This window comes from Toxotes jaculatrix, chromosome 17 (genome assembly GCF_017976425.1).
Source record: "Toxotes jaculatrix isolate fToxJac2 chromosome 17, fToxJac2.pri, whole genome shotgun sequence".
Lineage (NCBI taxonomy): Eukaryota > Metazoa > Chordata > Actinopteri > Toxotidae > Toxotes > Toxotes jaculatrix.
In genome coordinates, this window is record NC_054410.1 from 14,023,037 (window position 1) to 14,044,869 (window position 21,833).

The 21,833-nt window shown below is 42.5% G+C and overlaps 1 protein-coding gene across 1 annotated transcript; it reads left to right on the forward strand.

Annotated features, from left to right (window-relative positions):
* Positions 1-986: 986 nt before the first annotated feature.
* exd1 (exonuclease 3'-5' domain containing 1) lies at positions 987-5,198 on the forward strand. The gene is given in 12 exon segments (XM_041061306.1): positions 987-1,116; positions 1,276-1,344; positions 1,481-1,514; positions 1,598-1,656; positions 1,743-1,816; positions 1,971-2,057; positions 2,196-2,300; positions 2,391-2,471; positions 2,575-2,718; positions 3,672-3,863; positions 4,319-4,877; positions 4,880-5,198. Coding segments are annotated over 12 exon segments (1,596 nt in total). The 3' UTR covers positions 4,942-5,198.
* The last annotated feature ends 16,635 nt before the right edge of the window (positions 5,199-21,833 follow it).

The window sequence follows — 21,833 nt, forward strand, 5'->3', positions numbered from 1 at the left end:
TGCAGTTGGCAGCATGATGATTTATGCCTTTAGGGTCTACATAAAGATGGTAATGAAGATTTCTTGCCACAGAACAACACAGTGCACTGACACTCTCACATGCACACATTTTGTAATGTGGATTAAAATGAATAGACCTTTCTCCTTCCTTCAATAGTGTGACAGAACTGGGACTGAGAGCATTTAGCTCAGTACGTGAGTTGTAGTCACCCCCTGGTGGATGTTTTGAGTTACTGCCTGTCTACTGACCACCTGGGAAAAGCAGTTATTGTGAATTAGATGCAATATTAAAATGTTGCATTAAGGTGTAGTCAGTGCTTACTGTCTGCTCCTGTTGTTGTTTCCACCTCCATCATACTGTACACTGAACAAAATTTCAAAAAGTAGAACTTGGAGTAAATATGAGAGCAGTATCCTTCTGCAAACAAGAATGTTTTAATCACTCTGTAAACCGTCTTTTGAATTTTTCTGCTAATTTGACAATATCTTGACTTTCAGTTTGGTGTCCTGATTTTCACAAGCATTCTAACTTGACAAATGTCTTTTTAAACCTAACAGCGCATCCGCCACTCTCTATTTCACTTCACTGGGTCACACCGAAGTCGGAAATTTACAAATTATTCATGTAGTAACTTTACACAAATCATCATTATATGCTGATGTGTAGTTTGTCTAGTATAAAGCATTAAATGTCATAAATAAATGTATATTATAACACGAAATATTGCCATTTATTGGCCTTATTTTTATCATGTTACCCAGGGACTACATAGTTGAATGTGAAAATAACAAGGGGCTTTTGAACGCCACATTAAATTCGTCGCTTTACCTCACAGGGCGCCAACGCTAAGTAGCTAAGCTAACTAGCTACATGTTGAGTTGCGAACTTAGCTCGCTGGTGCTGTGTCTCAAGCGTTGACAGTCTTATATAATAACAGCACTGTGTTTTTCTAAACTGCTCGAAACAACTCTTACATGGCTTAAAAATGGTTTTGGACGACTTTGAGTTCATAAATATCCTCAAGGGAAAACGCATTAAACTGACCCTCAAGACTTCTTCTTACTTTGGCGTCGTCCAGCGTATAAATCTCAACAAAACTTTGATCTTGGCGGACGGTTAGACAAATGTTCACCGTGTCTTGTTCAGTTATCCTTACTGTATAACATTGTTGAGGGGTTAATCATTGGTTGTGTTCAAAGACATCTGCTTCCCGTGGGCCTAAATATTTCACTGTTATTAGCTAAAGTAACGTTAATGTTTGTGTATTGTTTCAGTCGTTAGTGGTACCAATGGCTGCAAATATCCTGGCTCGCAAGTGTTCTTTGGACATGAGATTCTCAATGGTGAGTAAACTCATGACAAGCGAAGGCTTAGGGAAAAAAAGGCTGATCTGAAGATTTAGATTACTGAAGTTTTTATGTGTGTTTTGTTTTTGTTTGTTTGTTTTTTTGTAATATGTATATATAATTGTATCAACAGTGGAATTTACAGATGAAGGAGAGAGTGGCAGTGGGTAAGTGTGTCACTACTGGTGACAGCACACTGACCATAAACTGAAACCTGCAGTGTGTTACACAGAAATATTCATGACCACAGACTTGAAGACCACTTGAACGTGGAAAAGTTTCAGCCATACAAGAAGACAGTCATAATGGGTGAGTTTAGTGACAAACACCTACAGATTCATGTCTTTCTTAAGAGAAATCATTAATCATGTTTGAGAGGTTCTTCCTTTTTGTAGATCATGATGAAGATGAAGAGGAGTCTATCAACTTCGTAGTCATCGATGAGTTTCATGAGAAGTTTGGGCCTGCTGTAAGTTGATTCAAAGTTTCTTTGCTGTTGCATAAGTCACTTAAATGCTTTTGACATATATGTACATGTCTGTGGACAGTAAATAATGGTGGAGATGTGTACTGAGACCTCTTGTCTTAAAAGAGCTATAATATCTTGAGTTCCCATCCTTTAGGTGATGCACATCAAGAAGCAGCATGTGATTGGTGTGGGAGTGGATGGACTCGAGGTATTTAAGCATGGGAGACTGTGTTGGCTGCAGGTGAGAAATCCTGTGAAGCACAGACCTATTTTTATTCCTGCTTTGTTGATTTCTTCCTTCCGACCGTCCTTCCTTCCTTCCTTCTTCCCTTCCTTTATTCTTTAAAACAATAACTCTGGCTCATTTTCATTGTTGTAGATTGCCACTAAAAACAAGGTATACTTGTTTGATATTCTGTTGCTGGGAGCCCGGGCTTTTAAGAACGGTCTGTCCATGGTCCTGGAAAATAAGCACATATTAAAAGTAAGCTGTGAAGAAATTATGTTCAGTCACAGTTTTGATCATTATTATTATTATTATCATAACATCATGTTCATTATGCATTTGGAACAGGTGATTCATGACTGCCGAGCCATTGCTGGATGTCTGATTGCTCAGTTTGGAGTAAAGCTAACCAATGTCTTTGACACACAGGTGAACATGTGCACAGTATGCTACACCTTTCAGAAGTCAGCATGATGCGTGGCTCATGTCTCACTCAAGTTTTTCTTGTGTTTTTTTTTCTGCATGTGTTAAGGTGGCAGATGTCATGTGTTTCTACTCGCAGACAGGCGGGTTTCTTCCTGACAGAGTCAGTACTCTCCAGGAGGTGGTGAGTCTCCATCTGAAGGTGCCCTCCTCCCAGCTCTTATCCCTTCAGATGAAGTCACAGCTCACCAAGGTACAGCACACACACACACACACCTTTCTAGACATCATAATGGCACAACAGGAAATGTGTCAGGGTGTCCGCGGGGTCTTAAAAAGTCTTAAAAAGTCTAAAATTAGACATTTTAAATTTTAGGCCTAAAAAAGTCTAAAATACAGGCTATTTTGCACTCAAAGTCTAAAATTGAGTTTGAGTAATTTAAGACCAAACGTTTCAATGCGAAATATCGATACAGGTTTTAAAAAAGTATTATTTTACGTACATTACCACGCCGTTCTTTTTTTTCTCTAATGGTGGCGGTTATGGTCTGTGTAGTCCTGAGTACATGTTGATGTTGGCGGAACGCACGATAAAAACTACAAATTACAGACTACGTGAAACGGAAATGTACTGTCGTCACAGGATGATCAAGCATTGTTCTTCGCGGGCTGTGTAGAGTGCGAGAAAGGCGGGATTGGAGAAATCACACAAATATGGGAAAGTGTAAATTTAAATCAAATGCTCTTAGGAGGGCTGCTAAAGACAAACTTGCCCAGATTAAGGCTCTTGAGGACCAAATTGCAATCAAAAGTGCAGCGCTCCGAAATATGTAATTAATCTTCTTTGTAATCTTTTTGGAATCTTTTCTTTCTGCTTTTGCCTCGTTAGTGGCCCTCAGTTCAATATGGGATTTTGAAATTGGCCCTCATCCTCCATAATCTGATGTAAATGATGAAAATTATGGCTGTATATATATTCGTTTCATTTACAATAAATGTCAATTGACTGCAATCTGGGCTTGTTCTTTTTTTTTTTTTTTTTTAATACTCCGTGAAGGTCTTAAATTTCACCCACGATGGTCTAAAAAAGGTCTAAAAAAGTCTAAAATTTCACTTGTTCAAACCTGCAGACACCCTGTGTGTTTTTAGTGTATATTTGCATCTCTGTGCTGTAATCACAAGTGTGTTTTGTTTTTTCTTTTTCAGGAGGAAAAGGAGATGTGGTACAAGCGTCCATGTCCTGTGAGCCTGCTGAAGGTGATGGCTCTGTCAGTGATCCACCTGCAGCCTCTCAGACTGGTGCTGCTGGACACGCTCATGACAGACTACATGACCCTGGTAGATGCATACCTTAACAGCAGCCACTATGAACCTGATGAAATGGTACATGTCAGCATGGTGAGTAACTTACAAATGAGAAGTTAATTTGTTTTTTCATTTTGCATCCTTGTACTTGCTAGCTGGTGTGTGCACTCTATGACCAATCAAATATAAGAAAAACAATATCTCTTTATCTAAAAGGACTTATGAATGGTTGCCTTTTACACTGGTCTATTCAAAGAGCTGACATCAAGGCTTCTTTTTTTTTTCTTCCACCTGGGTAGTTTACTAGGCTAACATTGGTTAGCACTTGAAATATAAATACAAGTAATGGAAAAATGCAGAATACGTGTGTCAACATAAAATTTAAAACCTTTTTTTTTTTTAATTTACACTTATTAAACACCGCATTTTTCTGCAGTCATAAATGTGTCATTTCACCAAGATTAGTCAGTTTTATTGAATGTGCTTCAATTTAACAGAAGCATCCAGGTTGGTAGGTAAACCCCCCGTCTACCTATTTACATCCACAGGAGAGTGTGTTAGAGTTGCCCAGAGAGCTCAAGCAGCTGCAGCAAATGCATTATGAGCGTCGGGAGTGGGCTGCTAACCACTACCTGGTCACAGAGCAGGGTCTGCTGGCTCGCTTCAACCCCCAAACTAAGTCTCCACCCCAGACCTCACCTGCAGCAGAGGGGGATAGTCAGACACAGACAAACTCCCTTGGACCTGCAGCTGTGGAGTCACACTCATCAGCACAACCGGACCTCCTCCTTGACCAGCCACCCACAAGCCCTCCAAAGGCCTCCAGTGTTTCATCTGCAGATGTCCTTGCCTTTCTTGACACCCCAGCTCAGGCTCAAGTCACAGTCACAGTATCAGACTTTGAGGAAGAGACGCCCTCTGTCAGTCCCCTGTCTGTAGGTGTGGGCAGAGGATGCACAGAGGCACTGATGGGCACATTAGGTAGAGGAAGGCACTGTGGGAAAGAGCCATCAACCTTATATGCCTTACCTGCCATAGGAAGAGGCTTTACTCTCCAGATACCACCAGCCCAGATCCCCAGAGAGAGCAGTGGGGACATGAAAAGTCCATGAAGATGACTCCTGCATGCCCCAGCCTCACACGTTCCAAGAAGACAATGCCCCACCACTAATAACCGGCCTAAGGGTACTTCTGGTATGGAGAGGACACATTTCTACGCTGACCCCCCGAGTCGTTCTCATCTTCACTGAGGCACTCAGTTGCCACTTTGTGATTTCATAGAGTGACCAGTAGATGGCAGTAAATATTCTGTGTTGTGCAAAGGTTTGTTTGATACCAGGTGTTTGTGAAGAATAATTTGTTTGAAAACAGAAGAGGAAAGGGTTTTGTTGTTCCGACATTGCATGCCAGTTTAATTAAAATACATTTGTATCGTATGTGACAAAAAGACTTTGGTACTGTTGTTTGTATTTTGTTTTATAAGCATTTTGCTTGTAAATCCTTGTCACTTATCACTTCCTTGTTGTTTTTTTAGGTTTTTGATTGAGGGGTAATTGATTGCACACTTAACAGTAACATCAAAATAACTGATATAATATTCTTAGATTAAAAAAAAAAGCATTATTATTTTTATCATACAGAGTTTGTTCTGATAGCATGTCACAGTGCTTCAGACTGCCAAGAAATAATAGCTTTGGCTGGTGGAACAGAAACTACAACCAAAAACAGCACCACATGCTCATTAAACTATAATGTGCTAAGCTTAGCGTGATTGATTACCCGTACAGCTTGGCTTCTGTGTTGCAGTTAATTGATTGTGAAAAGCAGAGGAGGGCATTGATGGATCTGCTGTTAATCGAGCAAAAACATTGCTAGCTGACACTTCTTTTCATGAGTGATGACAAAAAAAATAGATTTGGCACCAGCTGAATGGTGATGCTGACTGTCTGCTGCTTCAGCCATCGCTGCAGTTCAGAAGACGTACATGATCACAGGTTTCAAACAACAACAAGGTATGGACACAACAGCAGGGCAGTGCTGCAACCTGCAGCTCAAATACCCCTCCACGCCTGTATTAATCACATCTTATTGCTGTGGTTATCTACATGCAGAGGCTTGGGCCGTTTCCAGAGCTTTCTAATTGAAAGCATGAAACAGATAAAGTAGGATTTTAATTAACTGGGAGGGAGCCCAGCACAAAGCCTTGCATCTCTCTTAGCAACCAGCTCCTCCTCAGCTTCTGCTAAACACGAGCAGGGTGGATCCTACCCATATGCCTGCTTTAACCCTTTAAAATGCTGTTGTTGCTCAGTCTGTATGTGGGTGGGTTCAGCAGGGAACAAAGGGTTTAACACGTCATCTTAAAGCTGATTCACTGCACTCAAATCTTCCAAAAGTTTATGCTGCTGGGAAGAGAGCATAAACTTCGCACATATTTCGATTCAGTGTTCATTACACATAATACTCCTGTGTGGACACTGAAGGGAGGCTTGTTTTATATGACTGCTTCACTCAACAGTGAAGCTGTGGTTGTCGTCGTCTGTGTGTATGCGTGCGTTGGGGGGGGGGGGTTAAGGTCTCTGAGGGGTTGTGCAGGACAGGCTCCTGTCATTGACAACCAGATTGGGGCTCTTATTTTAGAGGACCTTGCATTTCCTCTCCGTCACAATAATGCCTTATGTGCAGCACTTCCTGTTTCTCAGGCCTGGGAGGAAGGAACAGGGCGCTTGTCACACGGTAGTCACCGCTTCCTCCCTCCCACCAACCCCCCCTCCTGCTCCCAAACTTCAGACAGTGTTGTGTCCTTCAGAGGGGAAAGATGACTGCACCTTCAGCATCACAGCAGGATGCTGCCGATCTATTTTTAGGCTCAAGTCGGAAAGGTAGCGCACAGACATAAACACAAACTTTAGGATGTCCAGCTGTGTTGATTTAGCATCCGAAAATGGAGGTTCCACCGTGTAAGGCCAATTATTGTTTTGACTAAGCAGTGGGAACCAGGAGTCCTGCTGTTTGCTCAAGGTGTAATGGAAGGAGGTCACACATAAACAGTCATTTGCACTTTAAAATGTTTCACATGCTTTCTTATTTACAGTTTTGAACTACATGCAAAACTGCAGGCATTTTGCTGAAAATCAAAAGGTGTTAATTCCGTACCACTATTCAACCATATTGCATCAGTAGGCAACAAAGCCGCATGGACACACGCCAGACTTCATTATTGCTCCAGTTCCCAACACCACCAAAGCGACAAGATATTCAGAACAGGCCTGTGCTCCTAGGCAACCCGTCCTCCTCTTGATGAGTGTTAGGCTACAGATTTGTTCATAATTAATAGGTTTTCGTTAATTATTAAGAGTGGAGGGATAATTTACCAAAAAAACACTCCCTTTAAATGGCCCCTTGTTAGAATTGTCATGTTGTTAGCTGGTTTGCACTTCTAAGCACATCATTAAAATTCATTGTAGAGTTTGCTGACTAAGGGCACTTTCAGATCACGGTGCATTTCTGTAATAATGCTGAAGGCAGATAATAATGCTGATCACAGAGTTTGGACCACTGGACTGTCAGTAATCAGATTGTTTGTGAGCTTTTTAAATTTGTACTCGTGATTGAGTACTGCCACGTGGACATTTTCCCACCAGTTATTCCATGTGGGAGTTGCATCGAGCCTTAGACGGCAGAATTGGCCAGGGGCGACCTCTTTGATTGGCTTGTTGAAAGAACACGATCTGCTGGTCTTACCTGAGTAGTGAGGCACAAAGAGAAAGATTGATAGGCAGTATTCAGAAGTTCACAACTGTGGCACAACAAATTAGACGCATGTCAACAAAAATAATCTCGTTTTCATTATTCATGTAACCACGTGTAATCCCCTTGTATTTATAGGGAGGATGGAATATAATCAGATATCAGATTCCACTGTGACACTGAACTATATCCCTGCAGCCAATCTTCCATCTGTTAAGGAAAAGCTATTGTTGAATCCTGATCGACTCCCTAACCACCACCTCTCCCTCTTTCATTCTCTCGCATTACAGAATGACCCTCTTTTGCTCTCCCCTGGTCATATTCAACGGGAGGATGAATATTTAACGTGAGAAAGGCTGACCTATCCAGATGGCCTATCAAGTGCAGCAAAAATGAGAACAAAACACAGCATCAATATTTCAGCCGGCTTTACCAATGGTATGTATGTATCCCTGCCGTCAGGAAACCCAACTCACACACACACACACACACACACACACAGATGCAGGCACACAATATGCATCTTTATGAACTGCTGTGCCATGTTTACTCAGGCAGCATGGAGCATCGGGACCTTAAGGGGCCTCTCCAAAGGAATCAGCCATATTGTGACCTTCAGCTGGGACAAAGGAGCTCAGACAGAGGATGAGTGACAAGTGAGAATGTGTTTGAATGGTGTTAGGAATGTCAGTCTTCAGCTGTATGATGTTTGTCTGTTTTTGTATGTTATGTACAATGAAGCAAGGAAAGTCCTGAAGGGAGGGAGTGAGAAGTTCAGATGATATGAGACAAAGATCCCATGCTGGATTCAAAGCCGTTCTTGTTACAGATAGTTCTCCAGCCACCAGAATACTCTGATCCATTCGCTCTTTGTCGGTAAAAAACCTTCCTTTTCCACAAGCTTAGCTCAGGGGGGAGAGACTGAGGACACAGCAGGATTTAGCCACAGAAACTCCCTAACACATCAGAAGAGCAGCTGAACGCTTCTGAGCATTTTGGCCGTCACTTAACCAACCACTGAGTAACTGGCCTGGCCACAGTCCCCGGGACCAGCGGCTGCACTCTCATCCACGGGAGATAATGACAAAACGTGCGGGATGTTAATGATTTGTGCAATGAGCATGGACATGTGTCATCGACAAGCATGCAAATTAATGACCCCAGACCCCCATTGAGCTTGGGATGTTCAGGAGCAAAATTCTACTTTTTACTTTCATTTTGGTAAAACATTGTACTGACTTATCTTTTTTACAAGAGCATTAGAGCGTATCAAAAAGACAAACTGTCCTCCAGACTTTCATGCATCACTAGCTTTTGAAAGATTTCAGGCTTTGTTTAATTGAGAGAGGCCACGGTTGGTCAAGTGAAAAAGTGTTTAATCGCCAGAGCTTCGGGTAATTCGTCATTAGAATATTGGCAACCCCCTCAACTACAAATGTCTTTGATTAAAAAGATGGAAGATTAGCTTTTGGCAAGTTTGTCATAATTAAAGCCTGCATTGTGTAAGGTGTGTGCCCGTGTGTGTGTATGGATGAGGGGTAGTTGTAGCCACAGGGAAGGCCTGGAAGACGAAGGGGTGCAGGGGGTTCCTGTGGCTGGCTGAATTAGTGCCTGCTGGTTTGGCCTGGCAGCTGCTTTCTGAGCCTGGCACGCTGACAGACTGGCACTGTGGCGTTGTGTTGTCAGGGCCAACCAGCAGACTGTTAGGGAGGTGGCGACGCCAGGCAAAGCAAACACAAACTCTTTGAGCATCACAGGCTTTGTCTTCCAACCAGCTATACTTGCGCTACTTGTTATAGCAATATCAGTGGATTAGTATGAGATTAAGTTGGGTAATTAAAAAAGGGCAAATTAAACTCATGTCATCAGGGAAAACGTAAATGCCACGCTAAGCCAGTTATGACATTTAGCCTTAATGAAAAATATGACCATTATGTATGTTAAGCAGCCATTGGCTCCAGAGCACTCAGGTGTCACATTCACTGTGCTGTGCTTTGGCCAAGCAAGTAAAGTGAATGTCTGTATGATTCACTTAGCTGAAATTCAGTTTAATTTAAAGTGCTTTGTCAAGAGTGCTCACCACAAGCACTAAATGGTGAATTAAATGAGATACAAAGCAATGCCATCTGTTTCAACGCCTGCTTTTGCCTGCAGTAATATGAAAACCACCTTGGAAACCATATGTATTTAGTCAAACATTCAAATTCTATTTGAGTAAAACAGTAAACCTGTATTCCTGTTGAATCTAATGTGGCATGCTTGTGAAAACACAGGTATTTAATACACACATCAGCCTGTCACTTCCAGTGCCAAATATCCGAATATTTCATTACCATAATAGTGACATACTGAACGTGTCATCAGCTATCTGCTGCAGGCGGCTAAAGGTGTTTATTGGGTCTTTGACCACCCTTGAGTAGTTAGAGGGTGTCACTACTGGGATTTGGGGAAATTCTGGGTCTGGATGGGGCCTGCCAGGGCCGGCTGGGCCTGTCTTGGCCCAGAGGCAGCGGCTCCTGTCCAGGCATGGCACTGGGATATCTGTGGGGCCCAAGCACACCAGCTGCTATCTCTGTGTCACAGACAGCTGTATCTGAATATTCATACAAAGTGCAGATTAATGTGTGTTTGTTTGGCCCCACATGGCGTGCCGTCTAACAGGCCAAATTGTGAAACTGCCCAAAGAAGTCATAGGTGAAAAAGAACTACGTCTGTGTCTTGAATGGAAAACTCCCACAGCCTGTGAATCTAAACCTCTGCCTGAGAGGGAAGGACCTCAGGGTTGGTCATAATCATACAGTAACAAAACAGTTTACCATTATGTACAATTCAGAAACTGCTTGTAGTTGTTGTAGCATGCTGGCTTTTTACTTGTGTTTTATATTTTGGCCAATTTATGTCTGGCTGTGAGAGGACCAGAGAGCTGCTGCCCATCTTTTTTTTTTTTTTTTTTACCAGTGCCTACTCCTGTGGCTGTAATGCCTCAGCTCGTGCTCTGTCCAGCTTGTCCTTTGGTTGATTTCATTCATCTTCGGCCAGTAGGAAAAGAAGCAAAGACTCACGCGTTCACATTCAAGGCAATGGCCTCTGTCCATAGCTGTGGCTTTATGAACCTTGGCCTTCTCTGAGATGTGTTTTGGAGGGAGTTTCAGTGGGTGTTTGGTCAAATACTCTGCTGGTTAGTGGCAACAGAAGCGGTGAATATGCATTAGTGAGTGTTTTTGAGACAAGAGTTCTATAAAATGAGCAGATGGTCTTTACTTCCCCGCCTGAATAAGTGGAGTGAACCAGTGGGCACACACAGGGAGATTTGTGGGTAAACTGTTTTTACCTCCCCTCTCTTTGTGTTGTAATGGGGAAGGCAAAATGGTTGCTAACTGCTGACGGACAATGGCTCGGCCCTAATGAGAGCAAAGTGTTTTGGTGCGGCTGGTATAATGAGGATGAAGTGGGGAAGCTAATTATTGCAACCATCTGAAGGTATCAGAGCCAGATGAGCCTATGTTTTGTTTTTACCATTATATAATACAATTGATGATAGTGTTTGGTATTTTAGAATTTACCAAAATTGTGTGTTCAGATAATTTTAAAAACATGTCTCTGAATCAGTTTGAATGTATTTGAACCACATGTAGGAAATACCCTGCGAGGACAGATGTGCTTGTTAACCTAGTAAAACAGAAAGGATTATCTTATCGCTACAGTAAGCATCCATCACAGAACAGTAAAACCATAAGGTGATTGGGAGTATTATAGTTTATTTGGTCAGACAGGTGTGCTATAGATCTTATCTGCTGTCAGCTGCCTCTTTGACCCGGAGAACTTGTTAGGCTGACATGATACCATTAACACCAGCTTTGAGTCTTACTGGTGAAGATCTCCCTGGTAGCAATATTTGTCTGATGGGTGTCCTGGTGATTCATGGAGGAAATGGTATGTGGGTGTCCCTCTTCTGTTCTAAGCAGTGTCCTTCACTCACCCACAGCTGGATCCCCATCTGTCAGGTGTCTTAGCAGAAAATCAGAAATTATTAGTAAACACAATAAACAGCCATGTTTTTACCATGTTTTTTTTTTCTGCCTATCGTGGCTCATAGTATTTTGAATGCGTTGCCCAGAAAAACTTTATTTTATTTACAATCTGTGATGTATGACATCATTCCACTGTAATCACTCCATAATGATCTCTGATAATGAGCTGGATTTTGCTTCCAGGACATAATTGACTATTGGTTGATTACAGAGTGGGTAAGCAGCGTACACTCTCCTCATCAGCAACAAGCATGCAGTGATTGCTTTGCCAGTGCCCAGGCAAGAGTCAGACTGGATGGTGATTGTCCTTGCAATGTGGGTACAACAGCACATAAACAGTTCTGTTGGAGATTCTTTCATGTGTGGAGTCAGGGGAGACACTCACAAAGCAAAATGACATTTTATGCGAAATATTTTAAAACGAATGAAACTTTAATTTATTATATAATACAATTTATTATAATGGCTTATAATGTGTGTGTGTATGATAAATCTGCAAAAACTGGCACTTGACCAGTGGGCATACAAGAGTGAAACCTTGCTCTTTTTTATAAATATTATAGAACTAGTTCAAGTTGACTTTATCCATGAGAAGTAAAGGCTTTCTAGACTCTAGAGGTCTTTTTTTTAATTTGCCCTTACGTAGAAAAATACTTTATATTGTGTAAATAAAGATAAGACCCACATGCTATTTCGTCTTTTGAAATTTATGGTTGCAGAGTGTGGGTGTAACAGAGCTCACAGAGCCCTAAAAGGAGACATTTTTGCAGAGGCGTACAGTTTCCCATCAAGCCTGTGCCTTTGCTCTTTGTGGCAGCAGGGCCAGAGCACTTTCCCGTCATTATGAGGGCTCCAGAGGAAAAAAGAGAAGCAAAATGGTTTCCAGGTTTGACTTTCATCTGTAGAGGGAGGGGTGAGTGGAGGTGGGGGCTTGGTCACAGGTAGCTGTGTCAACTGTGAACGGACTGTGGGCTGTGGGAAACCAAAAGAAACCAGTGCACAGTGGTAGTGGGTCACAGTGACATGACATGATACAGAAAAAGCTCTTCCCTGCCTCGTCCAACACACACAGGCATATACACACAGCAAACACACACACACAAGCAAAAACTGAATGGAGACTTAGACGCACACATTTACTGTTTTCTGGACTAAGTACAGACATATTTCACTTCTGAGATTATCAGTCATATATCAGTCTTCCATGCATTATTCTCAGGCTGTCAACCAGAGGCAGCCATTAGAACAATGAGCATTGTGATGTCTGACAGCCACAAACCCCTGCAATTCTATGAGTTACACCGGGGGATGACACCCATATGGGGGGAAATGGGTGTAGATTAGGAAGGGAAATGACACAATTTCCAAATTTAATTGTGTCACACACAAAACAGCAGCAGGGGTCCTGAGTTTCAGTAAGTTTCGTGTCAGCAGGTTTTCAAGGCAATACAACATCAGTACATTTTTTGTGTCAAAATGCTGTCCTTTTTCTTTGTGTCTTTCACTCTTTGGTGTTTTCATGCTAAATAGTAAAGACAGGTGTATGTTAAAGAAGTCCCATAGTTTAGATAATGATCACATCAAATGAATTAAAAAATTCTAAAAAGCTTGTATTTAACAGCAGGCAAGGTGGGCCCTTCAGTAGGATTCCCACATTGTCCCCTGTCCAGAGGAGAGCCTTATTGTCTGAGGAGGAGCCATATTGTCTACAGAGGGTCCCATTCTCCTTTGTGCCCTGATAGGTTTACCAGCAGCATGGAATAAGGAGTCACTCTCTCCCATAGGCCAAACAGGAACCAACCTGAATGTGGCCCTGATGCTTATCTGTTTCTCCCATGACTACTGTCTGTGCTTAAGAAATTAAATGCCACTAATGCTATTTTGACAGTCCTTCAAGTCACACTATAACTCAGACCATGTTTAGCAAGAAACTGCTGACCTGCTGATTCTGTATTCTGTAGTTCTTTGGGAAACGGATGAGATATAACTTGTTAGTTAATTACTGGCCTTGCATCTATAGATTATCTATCTAAGTTTTGCATTTGCAGTGCATCTGACATCTGGCCAGATCTGAGGTTTACAAAATATCCACCTCACACTTTTGGTATGTCCAGAGAGCACTGAGCCAAACCAGCAATCCTTTTCCTTTTGACTCTGTCTCTCCAACAGGCACATCAGAAGTAAATGGGGGGGGGGAAAGGAGCTAACAAATGTTGCTTGGGCTTCCATTGTTATCCTGTATCTCACTAAACATCACCCAGTTTTATGCTGTTATTTTGCCATCTTCTTGTGCCATGGTAGCAACTTTTTAAGGAGCTTGATTGTAGATAGTCAGAGTTGGTTTTATCTGGACTATCTCCATACACTGTAGAGAAAGAATATGTGGACTTAGCAAACTTCCAGACCAAGATCATATTTTTTATGTTATTTTTATGTTGTTGTATGTTTGTTTGTTTTTTGTTCTTTTGCTTTTACTTAACATCTGACAGAGAAGAATGACAGGGATCATGGGAGAGAGACTTAAACTCAGGGCATTAAGTTTTAATAGTATGTGTTGTAGACTGCTAACCAAACAGGGCAGCCCACACTAAAAGTTTTTATGTTACAAATAAAACGCTGCCAAGAAAACCAACAATGACAGCTAAAGTAGATGAGAAAAGAGCCAAGATATACTGGATCTAAAATACAGTATGTCAATTGTTCTGGTGATGAGTTGCAATTTGTAGTGTTTTTCATGCCACCAAGCGTTAATCTTTGCTGATAAGGAAATCAAGAGATGCAGAGCTAAACAAATGCACACTCATTCCAAATGAGGTATGCAGTATTTGTTCCTGTACAAAACTGGAAGCACTCCTGTGATAAACTGTGACATAATTTAAAGCAAACATGCTTAGCTTTGCATAAACAATCAAAGCCGGAGAACAATCCTCTCTCCTATAAGGGAGGAACTTCCTTCTGATTTCCCCTGCACTTGCAGGAATACCGTTAGGCTATTTTACAGAGTGGGAAGTTGTTTTCGTACTGAATCGCAGTCATTTTTCATGCTCCTGATGACTGCCAGGGTCCCTTTTCCCTGGCCTTGCAACATTTCCTTATCAAAGCAATTCTGCAAAACGGTTACTTAGTTGGCATAATATCAAAAGCTGTGTGAGGTTCTGTGTGGCTAATCTCAAGGTTGTATGCTTAACTTAGTTGGTTCCCAGCATAGCTGAGCCTGGCATGAGGTAGCAGGGAGCGACCCAGCTGCAAAGAGGGCCTCAAGTGTGACCTGCCCCTACTGTCCAGGGGGCAATGACTACAGGCATAGTTTGGGGTGGGGGGGTTCCCATGTCACAGCTAAAGCCATGCTGATGTTATGGACTTACTTTACAGCATGTTTTTATTTTTGCTCCTCTGACAAGCCTCTTGACTCTTCAGAGACCTTTAATTCCTGGTCCCTCTCTGCTCACTGTCAATCTCCTCATCCCCGGGGGTCATTTCCATCCATGGGAACATTGGTTGTGACAGAAGGATACCCCAAGGGGATGGCACAGGGAAGAACTTGACAGAAAGTCATAGTTTCATAGTTCAAAAATTCGCTGCTGCAGCCAAACTGAGGCGGTTTGAGGTTTGAGGTTACATGAGGGTGGGAGGGTGTGTGTCTGTGTGTGTGTGTGTGTGTGGGGGGGGGGGGGGGGGGGGGGTATTTCATAAGATGTCCACACTCTGCCAGCCTGTGGCTCCATGTATGGACAGACCATGTGCTCCTTCCGCAAGACCCAGGGAGCAGAAGGATGTGTCACCTCTCCCTAGAATGGGTCACTGCTGTGAGACCTTGAAGATATAGGTGAGAGCATGAGGGCTGATTAAGGGCCAGGATGTGCGTGAGACATCCTCTGATGTTCAGGAATTCCCTCATTAAAGAGGGTCATGTTGATGTTCAGCGGGAATCAGCCTGCGGAATAAACAGGGGTGGCTCTTCCAACGATTTCAAATAAACACACTTTTCATTTACTCAACATGGAAATGGTGTTCACAAAGATGTACATGTCTTAATTGTACCATTTCCTGTGGATTAGGCCAAAAAGTGTATGGGGTTACCTTTTAATTATGGGGTGATGAACTAATTTGTCCCTTTGCATGAAGTAAATGTGTTCTTTTAGCCCACATAGTCCATCCATATGTACTGTATAACAACCTCTCACTGTACATTAGCTTGTCACAAAAAGTGATAAATATGGAAATGCCATAGAAGTGAAATAGCCTCAAGCATTCTGACTAAAGCGTAAAATTAGAAAATTTCTTCCAGTTAGCCTATAGTTGAGCGCTCTGGATAATATTTTTCTTAATAGCCTGAATTGCAGCAATTAGAGAGACCATTAACTTATCTGTTCAATGTATGGTTCAGTGCTGGGGCCACATCGAGGCCCTGATTTTGTTGTTGTTTTTTTCCCCTTCCTGGCTCTCCCCCTTCTCATGTCTGACAAATCGTTTCCAGCTAATTTACGATGGTCAAACTGTGGGAGAACAATACCCCATGGACGTAACGCAGTGCAAGCTCTACCACATGTCCCAGAGAAGAGCGAGGTGCTCGCAGGAAACACTTGCTGAGATAACAAGATAGTAAGGAAAGCAGGTCCACCGAAAGGCCATGCAGAGGGCTGCGGAGGGGGTGGTTGCTTTAGACGTGCAAATATTGTACACAACTTAAATCTGAACTGCACGTACCTTTTCTTTCATCCTAAGAATGTTCTGTAAAAAGGATGTTACAGACTGTGGTCTTTTGTAAAAGATGCTGTTTTACTGTGTCATAACTCAGCTGATTGAGATGAAATTATGGATATTGTTCTTGTGTCTATGATCCACTTGGCAGCCCGTGAGTCAGTGACGTCAGACCAGCTAAATCCTTGCCAGGACAAACAGATCTCTACTTACATGATGAGGCAGCTTGGGTACAACCCCTGCAACCAAGAAGGGAGCCACTGCCATATGGGTATTTGTATCCACACTCACACAACACACCGTCTCCCACATACACTCATACATACAATGCTCAGCTCTGCCTCCTGGTGAGAATAAACATTTGATAAAACAGTTTAGATGCGCATCTGCAGAGGTTGATTATATGTATTTAGCCCAGATAATCATTTCTGGATCTCATGTGCACTATAATTACAGACAGCACCTGTGCCTGGCCCACCTGCAGTCATTACCATGAATGCTAAGCAGCAATTTAACTATAATTATATCAACAGGGGAAAAGGAAACATTCAGCAGCAGAGCAACTCAATAACTTTACTATTAAAAATACTGCTGTGTTTCCACCATGAGAGGAAAAGCGCTGTCTCAATAGGAATAATGAACTACCAGAAACCAGCGCATGAAAACATTTAAAAACCCTGACACCCCCCCACCCCACCCCCAGGCAGATCAGTGTTTAAATCTTGCCAGCTGGGTTAGGGTTGAGCAATACAGGTGACATGCAGGACAGCAGGATCAAGGTTATCAGTCAGGCTAATTGATGAGCCTCCTTGTTTTCACTGAGCCCAAGTATAGGCGCGAGGAGGAAAAGGAAGGTAGTCGTCAAGGCTGCCATGTTTGTGTTGTGAGGACAGAGGTGAGAGGTCAGGCAGAGCTTTGAGTTTTTAGCTTATTAGACTGATTCCAATGAGCTTCAGGGTGGTGACGGGTAAGTTTCTCCCCTGTACAGTCAATCTGGTGGGAAAGGAGAAACAGGGAAGTGGCAAGCCCTCTTAAGATCAATGAATGTGGTGGAAAAAGGAGTGGCCCAGGGCAGCCAATAGGGGCTGGGCCACAGGGAGCTGCGGGGAGATAACGTAAACAAGGAAACCACCTGATGTGAGTGGGGTCAGATAAATGCTCAGCCTTCCACACAGGCAGGTGCTTCCTGAGTCCTGCTCTCTCAATCAGTTGAGCCTCGCTGCCCTCCTCACTTGCTTTCCTCATTCTTTTTCTGTTTTCTCAATCTGTCACAGAGTGCTTTCCTAAAAGTATAACTCATGCCATGATAGCAAGGTTTAAGATCAACACACAATCACTGCCTGTTTTCTTCACGCTGAAAGCAAACATTCAGGGACAGTAAAAAGCAGAGAGCATTGAGAGTGACTGAAGCGATGACGATCACACAGGCAGTAAAGATAAGAGCAGTGTGGTGTTTGTCGCTAGGATAACATACTGTACATAATGGTAAGCATTTTTTGCAGGGGTCTGTGTCTGCAGATAAAGGACCTTTACCTCTGAAAGGGATAGTCAGGTGAAAAACTGCAGATTGCAGATTATTGTGTGTCTGTAGGTGGAAACACCTACAGACACACAACCTGCACAGTCTGAGAATACCCAAACTCACCTCTCTTACTGCTCTCTTTTCCCTTCTCTTTCTTTCTTTTTCGCTTTGCTGGTTGGTCTGGGATTGTTTTGTGCTGTCCAATGAGGAAGGAAGTCGGTGTGAGAAAGTGCCTGTTTTTTTGGAACCAACAGGAATTGGCCTCATCACAAGCGGTTCCTTTTTTTGCCGCTGGAACAATGCACTGGCGTCACACCCCTCGACTGGACCTCGGCATTTCACATGGAAAAATGTTCCCAGAATTCCGCTCCCAGGCTTGGGGTAAGGCCGAGGATGGGGTGAGGGTGAGAGGGCGGGAGGTGGAGGGCGGAGGGTAACGGCTGTTAATGGAGCTGGTGACACAAAGTGACCAATGGACACTTGTCACTACCATTACCAGGAAAGTACCACTTCCAAATCATGGCATGCCAACCAAAGCAAACAAAATCTTAAAATCTTCATACTTTCAGTGCAAACCTTGTAAGCAGCGGTCCTCATAGGAGATATTCTCTGTGACCCATCACACAAACTGGAGCATTAAATTCTGTCTTCAGCTTTTCAAAAGAAATCTTTTCAATTGAAATCTTACAAAATAAAATCCTGACCCCTCCACTTGCCCAAATGTTTTCTCTCCGTAAATGACGCCACACCTCAGCAGGCCTTACCATGTAGTGTTGAGCCAGCGTCTGACCACACAGATGAAAGGCTCAGTGAGTTGCATTGTGTGACAGGTCGGCTAAATGCTCCTCAGGGGTTACATAAGCTTCTCATAGCACCGTGTTTGTAATTACCGTGAGAGGGTACACACTGCTGCTCTCTCAGAGCCTTATCAGCTCCAACATATCATACAGTTTGTGAGCATTTTATGGCAAAAAAAAAATTACTTGTGTACATTGTGGTGAATGAGATCAAATTTGTGTAACTTATGTACCGTTTAAAAACTGCATCAAAACATATTTGATTTTTGGTCACTTTGGTGAACTTTGGTCACTTTTGGTGAACTTTTGAGTCATTCTGGCACTGATCAAAAGCACACCATCATCTTGGAAACCACTGCTGAGACTTTTAGGGTGGGGGAAAGTTTAATAAAGTTAAACTTTCCCAGTACAGTTGGCAGTACTACCCACTTTGCTCCTTTTTTCCCAGTAAATATGTGTAGTAAACCACTTCCGTCACTGCAAAACCTCACTTTAAAAATGACAGTACTGGGACCTTCTATGTAAAGACTTTATGTAATATGGTTGGCATCACAGTATTTAGTTCATATCCTAAAGCATAGGGCTGCAAAATAAACAAATTTGGCCTGCTCAAATGTGCTAGGTCTGCACTCATACTATCAGTGTTATTCATCACTGTCGCTAATAAATCATCAGTGTGTGAGAACACAAACTCTGAACAGAAAGATTAATTTTCATGGCATAGTTAACTAGTCCTGTAAATCCATTAAAAATGCTCCAGCTTTGAAAGAAAACATCAAAAATCCATGTGTGCATTGAGGAGCCACGTAACAGGCATCACTGCGTCACCCCACCATTGAATGGCGAAGAGGAATTGCTCCTCTTACGCATTCGTTTTCAGTTTCCACATAAGGAAGAAATCGTCCGTTTAAAATGAGACCATTGCACCGTGGTGCATTTTTGAAATGATGGAATATTAAAAGTATGGGTATGGTCTGGAGAGCACAGAGTTCTTGAGAGATGTCAAATATTGGACAGAGACATGAAAATTGCCTATGAGAGCCAAGTCAGCGGAGTAAGAACTGGGGCAACTTGGGATTCATGGGGTCAAGTTGGAACAACACTCGACAGCTATTAGGCCTGGCAGCGAGGGAGCTCCTCCTGCGCTGCAGGCTCGACCTCAGAAATCAGGCCGAATGCATCACTGCTGCAGCCCGCTAGTTAGGCACTGTGAGAACATATCCATCACTGTAAAATTGAAGCCCCTCTACACAATCTCATCAGTGAAGATCCAGCCTCAATGAGCCTTTACTAGACAAACAGTCCTCACCCAGACTCCTCACCACTGAGAGAATTAATCAAACGGCCCCCGGTCAGCCCCTGTTGTCTCAGTGCGAGGCTGGGTAAGCATGGACAGAGGCCTGAATGATGTCAAACATGGCGTGAAGCCCACTAACTCATTGGCCACAGGAACACAAACTGGCTGTGGAAACGTATACATCTACCATCTGTGCGGTAAACTTCTGTTAACATCATGTCCAGGCCTTAAGTTGACTTGGATAACAATCACTCTACACAAAAGGATCTGTATCTGTTGTTTGTGCTGCAGAGTGGAGATGGGTTTTGTGTGTATGAACACAGTGAGCAGTTATGAGGTCAACTACAGTTCAGCTAACTACATGGAATCCAAACAAATGGTCACATTTCACACTGATGGCTGCTAAAAGCTTCTGATGACTCTTTAGGGGAGGGACAAAGAAAAGGCCTCGCACAGGTACAGAAAATGGCACAAGTGGATTTCTGAGAAGTTCTTACACTCCCTGAGCCTTTTTTCTTTCAAAGACAAAAAGGCTTTATCCTAAAATGTAACTCTCCCACACAATGGGCCAGCAGAACAAATTCCCAAGAATACCTCTTCATGAGATTGGAAGTACAGGTAGGAAACTGATTGCGCAGAGACCAAATGGGAAAAGAATTTATAGGAATTTCAAACCGTCTAAGGAAAAAACAACGGACCCTCCTAAAATAGTTCTATGTCCGTCTGTATAAATAAACAATAATATAGTGTAGTGTACTCTGGGTCATGTGCCCCTGGTCAGGAAGTGGAGGAAGAACAGCAGATAAGAGATCATTAAGTCTCTGGATAATTAAACCAGAATCACAGGCCCTTATCACACCAAATCACAGCATCTAACAGCATGGCATGCCAAGGTGAAATTACTAGATGTTAATGACTCTGATGGTGTTCAGTGATTATGTTGAATTTCCCCTATGGTGACACTGAGGGCACAACCCTTGCAACTTTGAAGATTAATATTGGCTATTACTTTGATGAGAATTTCCCCCTGATTCACAAAGCCAGGCAACTTCAATAAAAGACAATTAATAGGAGGCTATTTAAGACTTTGCCTGTGGCCCATCTGTGCTGCCAAAACCACTTGAAGACAGAGAGACACCCAGTGTGCAGCTCATAAAGGACACACACCTGTTCACACCTCATATTAACAGGTAGATTGGAGTGTGAATTGCTGGCCAGTGAGCCCTGAGGACTCCTTTTCTCAGGATGGTCTTCCTGATTGGCTAACTGGTGCAGTTTTAACAGCCCTCTTCACACCAGCACGCTCTTCCCTCTCCTCCGTTTATCTCTTTCCTTTTCCTGCTGTGAGGTTTTGTCTTGCGTAAACCAGTGATGCTTTGACTCTGGCAAGGGAGGATTTCCTCAAGGCTACAGTAGCTTTTTACTCACAAACACACACAGACACACAATTAGTCTTGCCCTGGTAATCACTCAAGAACTGCTTGGACTCAAAAAAAAAAAAAAAAACATGTTTGGCTTTCATGTGCTGTGACTGTGAGTGTCCTTCACATATTTATTTTATTATACTTTAAGTGTAACACAAACAGCAGCAATATGGGGACAACAACAAAAAGACGCTTTTAACATTGTGATTTTATTGCTGTGTGAAACTTTTTTGTTGTTGTTGTCTGATTGTTGTTGTTTGTTGTCCTGCTGTTGTTTGAAAAGGCTGTTTTAGTGACAGTGTTCTTATATTTATTGTATTCTTATGTATTTACTTATCTTGTTCTATAGTGTTCTGTCTTAATACTTGATGTTTCTTGTTCCTGCTCAGGGACTACGGATGAAAATTAGCTGGTAGCTAACTCTGGTATGGTTGAGAGCTATGCACTGTCCCTGTTAAATAAACAAATAAAATAATAATAAATAAATAGAAAAGGGAAATGCATTTGCTGTAATGTAGCAGAATATGAATTCATTCAGATA